The sequence below is a fragment of the Pleuronectes platessa genome, chromosome 22 (genome assembly GCF_947347685.1).
Source record: "Pleuronectes platessa chromosome 22, fPlePla1.1, whole genome shotgun sequence".
Taxonomy (NCBI): domain Eukaryota; kingdom Metazoa; phylum Chordata; class Actinopteri; order Pleuronectiformes; family Pleuronectidae; genus Pleuronectes; species Pleuronectes platessa.
The window spans coordinates 15430596-15438114 of record NC_070647.1 but is presented as its reverse complement, the minus strand read 5'-3'; the positions used below and the strand labels follow the sequence as shown (position 1 = coordinate 15438114).

The following is a 7519-nucleotide window of genomic DNA, read 5'->3' as shown; positions in this document are numbered from 1 at the left end:
ACCTTATAAATAAGAGACACCTTATTCATAATTAGGATAACTCTGATAAATTCTGTATGTAATCAAATTGCTGTTAACTAAACTGGGTTGTTAAAATACTGTACAAATAAATACATTTAGTTAATAAATCCTTTACATAGATGAATAATTTTGTAAACTAATGTGCATACAACAATTTAGTTGATAAATCCTGTACATTAATAAATCAACGTCATAAACTACATTACCTAAAAAAATTATGTTTTAATAATGATAAATGTATGTTATAAACTAGTGAACATACATTTATTATGTTATAATAATGATAAATTAATGTTGTAAACTAGTAAACATACATTTATTGTGTTATAATAATGATAAATTCATGTTATAAACTAGTGAACATACATTGATTATGTTAAAATAATGATAAATTATTGTTGTAATCTAGTAAACATACATTGATTATGTTATAATAATGGTGAATTCATGTTATAAACTAACCTGACTGCTGCTGTCCTGAACATTTGTTCAAACCTGGCGGTTCTCCGGCATATGTCTTCCCTTCCGGTCTGTCGCTTCCGGTGGAGACGTTGCTCGACGGGAAACGTTGAGGGACTCGTCGTCTCTTGGTTCCGCAGTGAAAATGGCCTCCCGTGCCGCGAGTGACAGATGAGCCGCAGTCCACCGCCGTTCACCGACACTACTGAGCCGTGGTCCGAGTCCCTGCGCCCGGGTGTGTTGCGGAGCTCGTCGCGGAGGGTCTGCGAGGCTGACGAGGCACAAGAAGCAGCAATGCCACATCCCCTGTGGCCGGAGCCGCTGTCCGCAGCTCAGCTCAAGCGGCTGGAGGAGCACAAATACAGCGCGTCCGGCCGATCGCTGATCGAGCCCCCGTGTCAGATCTACTGGAACTGGCTCGTGGAGCAGACGCCGACATGGGTCGCCCCGAACACGCTGACCATCGTGGGCCTGATGGTCAACATCGTGTCCACCGTGGTGCTCGTGTATTATTGTCCCACGGCGACGGAGGAGGTGAGTTCAGCGACCTTGGCTCAAAGTTGCCACCCGGTGCCGCGAAGCCTGTTTAGAAAACTACGTGAATTAAAGTTCCATCGCCGTTTGCTAACGTAATATACATCAAACACCGCGACGTGGCGTATTTTTCCAAATCAGCAGAATCCATTTGTTAATTCGGCTCACACGCGAACCTCGTAACTACTTTAATCTTGAGGTTATATCAGATCAAGCCTCACGGTTGGGGTCATGTTTCCCGCTAACGCCCTCAGCGTTTCTGGGACACGACTTGAGGAATCAGTGCAGAACCAATACACAAAGTGCACGTGTTATTTATTTATACCCTCATTCATGTATGCCCCCTGAAGCCGAATTACAGATGTTCCCATGCTGATTCAGGAAATATGCAACATTTTAAGGTGCAGTGTTTGTTTGGCCTCACACAAGCTAGGACTCGTTAAACCATCAGATCTTTAACGGGGTTCGCTGTGGGTAGATTGAGACGTGATGGGAAGTTGACATCTGGGACACGTGGTTTTGCCCCCGACATCATGTGATGCAGATGCTGTTGATACCAAAACAGCAGTTTGCACAAAGATGGGATTTTGGCTCAGATCCCTGTTAAGAGAGGAGGCTCCCTGTTCATTAGCTGCTGAGGTCATTGGAAATTAACTGTGACTTCAAAACTCAAAGAAACGTCTGTTGATGTGAAATGAGTCCAGATCCGCCTCAGCTACGGATGAGGAACTGTTTTGAAACTAAAATACATAAAAACAGCGGCTGCAGGGACCAACTGAGCCCAACACATGACCTGTGATCCACTTAACCTGTGTATCTGGGTTCACTGAGGAGCAGCGACCTCAGCCTGACATGCATAGGTGTGTGTGTGTGTGTTTATCAGATGTACACCTTTGTCCAATCTTCCCAGGAGAACCTTGCCACTCAGTCCACAGTCCAGGCAGCACGCTGTGACTGTCAAATTCCACGAGTGCAAAGGCATTTCACTTTCCTCCCTTTTACAATCGAGCAGCAGTAAATCAGGCCTGCGTCCACTCCTCTGCTCTGAAAGTCAGCCTGTCCCCGTGCAAACAAACATAGATATCACAGGCACGTGAGCAGAGTTTCCCCCGAAGTGACCTCTGTGTTGACCCTAAACCCTCCCCAGCACGTTCGGGCTGATAGAGGAAAAGTAGCTGTCTCTGGTCTCTGAGTGTGGAATTCTTGATCTCTCTGGAAAAACAGACGTTCTTTGTCTCGCACACAAACACAAACATGCTCACACACTCACATTGTGGTGGTAAACACGCTGTGTTGGCGCAGCTCTAGTGTCCAGATGGTCGGTAACCTCCACCCTAGTTGGAGGAGCCGACACACTCCCGTCAGCTGGAATCCCTCCCTCTCCTCACTCTAACTTCACTCACTGATACACACAGTTTATGTTTGGATGATAAGACGACAAAATGACATGTGTTTACATTTGATTATCCACATGTCGGGGGATTAAATAAATCTTGATTGTGTTTTTCTGCCATTTAAACTACTGACATTCTCACTCTTCCTTGCAAGTAACAGAATCAAGCTCAACTAGTTTCATAGTTTAAAAAGTTTTGATCATGCTTCAGACAACACTTTCCAAACATAAATAGAGATAATAATATAAGTGGTAAAAAGTTAGTTTGACTAACAAGTCAAAAATAACTATAATGTGCTAAAAGGGCTTTCTGTGACACACAAACCTCGGCCAACAATTCAGTCAAGCTGCGCCAAATTCCACACACTCATAGATATCAGTCCACTTTATGTGCCAGGTTTTTGTTTTGCCAGATCCATGAATTATTCCCTTAGAAATCTGGGTCAAAATTCACAGTTTAGAAGCCAGAACAAACTAGAAGATTGAATTGTTCAGGATCCAAACAGCTGCAGATAACGTTTCTCTCTATTGATCAGTCGTCTTATTGTTCCAGCTCCTCTACTTCCTCCCTCAGTGTGAGTTGCTTCACAGTAGAACAAGGTTCAGGTCTTTTTTCTGATCAGGTTTCCCTAAATAAGAGTCGTGCTCTGTCTCCTCTTTCCTCCCAGGCTCCGTGCTGGGCCTTCTTACTGAGCGCTCTGGGCCTCTTCATCTACCAGTCTCTGGACGCCATCGACGGGAAACAGGCCCGGAGGACAAACAGCAGCTCGCCGCTCGGGGAGCTCTTTGACCACGGCTGCGATGCCGTCTCCACAGGTGCTTTGACAAAACTTCCCCTGTATTCATGGAGAAGATCTTCATCATGTGCTTGTGGACTAACGCTCTCTTTCTCTCTCTGTGTTTCCCTGCAGTGTTTGTGGCTATCGGAACATGCATCTCGTGTGGCATCGGTAGATTTCCAGACTGGATGTTCTTCTGCGGCTTCATTGGGATGTTCATGTTCTTCTGCGCCCACTGGCAGACCTACGTGTCCGGGACGCTCCGCTTCGGCCTGTGAGTCCCGTGTTCAGCAGCTCCCCGCCTGTCCGGCCTTCACCCGCTTGACTTCAGCTTCTCTTCTTATTTCAGCTAAAGCTAAAACTCACTCTCCGCTGTTACTCTCTGCTCAGGGTGGACGTCACAGAGGTGCAGTTCTCCATCATGGTCATGTACGTGATGTCGGCTTTCGGAGGCGTGGGCCTTTGGCAAACTACGGTAACTCAGGAGGAAATATTTGCACGGCCACATGTACACGTCTTCAAATGTTTTGCACACCCACACACATGGGAACACTTTCATTTCACCATGAGTGAGAGATTCTTTAGCTCCACACTAATCTTATCTGCATCAATTCCTAGTTTTTTTTTTTAGTCGTCCTTCTACACTTTGAATAGAATTTGTGTTTTACTTTCACTCTGCTGCCTCTGGAGGCTTGACTTAACATCACATGTGAGAAGGTAACTATGGGTAGCTAACGCCAACAGGTCATCTACTGGACATGATCTGGCTCAAAAAGCTGATGATGTCACCCGCATTTCTACTTTTATTTACTTTTTACTTATTTACTTTTTTTTTTGCTTTGCCCTCCCATCCCGCTCAGCATGCCTGCAGCTCTCATAAAAGCCCCGTATCTTATTTCTGTGAGGAGGCTTTTCGGTCTCGGCATTAATTTTGACCTCCCTGTGTTTCCGTAGCTGCCGATCATCGGACTGGAGCTGTACGTCTTCCCCATCCTGGGCATCATCGGGGGGGCCCTCTACTCCTGCTACAACTACTTCTACGTCATTTTGAACGGGGGTGTTGGCAAGAACGGCTCCACCGTGGCTGTAAGTCAACACAGATTCGGGAACATGCCTGATCTTGTAAAGCAGATGACGCAACTAATACAAAAATCCCTGTTGTGTAGGACACCAGCGTGCTGAGTCCTGGTTTGCACATCGGCCTCATCCTCACCTTGGCCTTCATCATTTTCAAGAAGTCTTCCAGCAGCCTGTTCGAGAACCACCCCTGTCTCTACCTGCTCGCCTTCGGCATGGTCATCGCCAAGATCTCCAACAAACTGGTGGTAGGTTTGATTTCATTTTGAAATCCTCCCTTTGAGACCTTATTATTCCTCCATGTTATTCAGAGCATGTGAGTCATGGTTCCTTTGTGTCTCTTCTTCAGGTCGCTCACATGACCAAGAGTGAGTTGCACCTCCCGGACTCGGCCTTCATCGGCCCGGGCCTCCTCTTCCTCAACCAATACTTCAACAGCTTTATAGACGAGTACACCGTCCTCTGGATCGCCACGGTCAGTACCACAGATACTAATGATTGTTCTCATTAAGATCCAGGAGTTATTCTCAGAGAAATCTGTGAACATGTTCTTCTCCTGCTCATACATATCCTGGCTTTTAGTTCCAAACATGGGCGGAGCTTAACAAACACATGGTCCTACACTTCCCACAATGCAACTAGCATTTGTTTCCATCAGACTTCATTGTTTTCCTACTTTATTAGATGAGTAAATCTTAAATCTACGGTTTGCCCCTTTTGTTTATTTGTCGCCTCGACACTGATACTAGTGACCATCTAATCACCTCTCAGCCTGTCCTGTGCAAAGTGCAGCAACCGATCTGACTGTTGACCTGCGTTCACTGTGTCTCCCAGTTGTAAATGATAAGTTCTCTTGATTCGTAAGATATTGTAATGGTATATTATCTTGTGACATACATTGGAGTCACTTGACGACTTCTGAGGGATTATATCAGGTTAAGTAAATATTTAAATACATGTTTGCTGTAGATAAATGCTCCGTGTTTGTCTAGTGTGGTGTTAAATAAACGTGTCACTGCACTAATGATAAATACACCCACACCCCCCCACTGAAGAAATGCAGAGATGTGTCATCAAGACATGTTCCCAATCAAAGCCCTCCGTGATTGTTGACGATTATCTGCTTCCGTTCAGAGCGGTATATTAGATTGACAGTTTGATTAGGGGGTGGAGCCTCAGCAGAAACCTGCAGGACAGGTGAGCCTTGTTGACTAAACAGGAAAAGAAGCAGCTTGTTGCATGGTGGTTCAGAGACGCTGGTTTCATTTAATCAGAAACTTAGTTCAGCTGCAGGTCACGGTCACGTCCCTTCACACCGATGACGTTAGATAAAACTGCTTTGGCAACTCAGCAACTATAATAATACTTTAGAGGCATCCTCTTTCCTCCTCAGTCCTAGTTTCCTCTCCATTTAATCCCCAAATACATAAACTCACTCGTTACCAAGGAGGTTGTGTTTCCTTCTGCATTTGTGAGTCATCAGGATTACGCAAAAACTACCCAGACAATTTCTGTGAAATCATGGTGGTGGTTTGTGTTCTAGTTTCAAAGTAGTGCTGTAATACATATGTTTCTAAAATTGTTAATTGTCTGTTTTCGCTCTTCACTTTTAACGAAGTAACTTTTCTTTTTTTTTCCTCCGTCAGATCCTCTCTCTTCTGGATCTCGTGCGCTACTGCACAGGCGTGTGCATCCAGATCGCGGCCCACCTGCGCATCCAAGTGTTCAGCATCACGCCGCCGGGCCACACGCACCGCGACTGACGGCCTGCCCGGCGGGAGGAGGCGGGGGGGGACACGGACATCTCCCCGCTCCTGGAAGCAGACGAGAAGCACGAGGGCGAGAAGCGACCCTCGGCCCTGAGCCACTGCAGCCTTGACAAAGTGACCACTTCGGATTGAAAACTGCCTCTTTGAGCAGACGGGGAAAACAAATTAAAACCAACTGGAATCTACAGACCAAAAAAATAATAATAACAAACGTTTGAAAAGCACGGATATGTGGAATTAGGAAATTAAGCGGAACCAGAGTTTCCCTTGAAATGGTTTTTAATTTAATCACGAGTGCATGTCCAAATAAAAGAGATTTTTTACGTTGAAAGGGTACTCTTTACAAATCAATACCAAAATGTTTATTTTTCAGTGGATATTTCAGTTTGGGCAAATATCAAAGCATTTTTATCAGCTTGGAAGTTTTAAAAGAATTTGTCACATTACGGTCGTCGCACATTAAACACGTGGCCATCAAATTAATCAAAATTAATCAAATAACTGTCTGCCCAAACTGAAAAGAGGAGCCACCGAAATCTTTCTGTTTTTATTTATTAAATGAATGTGAATCAATCGGGGGGGGGGGGGGGGGGGGGGGGAATGAATCGGTTTTAAAAATACGGATTAAAAATGACCTTAAAAGCCCAAAAAATAGTTTCCAGTGAAGTTTGCGCTGTGGCAGATTGTCAGTGAGCTACGTGAAGGGGCAACGGCTTCGTGTTAAGGCTGAAAAAACGCTGATCGGGTTTTCTATCGGGCTTCGCTCACCAACATCAGTTATTTCATCTCATTCTGCAGACGTGGAAAAATAAAGATAGAAGATTTACCTGCAGCCTTTTAGTGCCGTCAGCTGATGAAGCGTTAACACTGGACTCGTCCTGCTTTCTCTGTTCTTCTCCCTGAAGGGCTAACGCTATAATTATATGTGATTGTACAGAATTCAACTGAAGACGCCTTAAAATATTTTTGTTGTAATTACTGTTAAACTTTGTGCATATTTAAAGTTCCTTTTTTTTTTTTCCTTTCCTTTTTTCCACTGAAATGTCGCGTACCATCGGAAGCTGTTCCCTCGGGACATTTCTTCACTTATACAAATGTAAATGATGTATAGGTGAGTGATTCATTCGCAGATTTGTTGGGTTGTCGGTAATTTTTACTCATTATTCAGGTGCATTCTGGAGGAAAAGGGATATTTCTGTAGTGCCGGGAAACTATTTAGAGGTATAAAAAAAAACAAATTAACCAGCGGTATTCTTGATTTGCTAAAATAACATTTCTTCAGGATTGTGGACTTTATAAAGAGACATGTCCTTAAAAAAAAAAAGTTGATTTTGCATAAGTGAGGATGGAGTGTGGAACTATGCATCATGACGTATAACGTTGATTTGAACACCATGTTGCACTGTTGAATTATAGGAAGACGCCTTTCTACTAACAGACACGAGTGGAAACGATTGTAATAAAGAAAGTATTTTTCCTGTGGTTTT

At 44.3% G+C, this 7519-nt stretch overlaps 1 protein-coding gene across 1 annotated transcript; it reads left to right on the top strand.

Annotated features, from left to right (window-relative positions):
* The first annotated feature begins 599 nt into the window (after positions 1 to 599).
* On the top strand, positions 600 to 7514 carry chpt1 (choline phosphotransferase 1). Its single transcript, XM_053415136.1, has 8 exons — positions 600 to 1014; positions 3076 to 3223; positions 3319 to 3460; positions 3577 to 3661; positions 4141 to 4272; positions 4353 to 4511; positions 4613 to 4738; positions 5910 to 7514. The coding sequence occupies exons 1-8, from the start codon at positions 652 to 654 to the stop codon at positions 6024 to 6026; spliced, it is 1272 nt and encodes a 423-aa protein (XP_053271111.1). The 5' UTR covers positions 600 to 651; the 3' UTR covers positions 6027 to 7514.
* Positions 7515 to 7519: the final 5 nt, after the last annotated feature.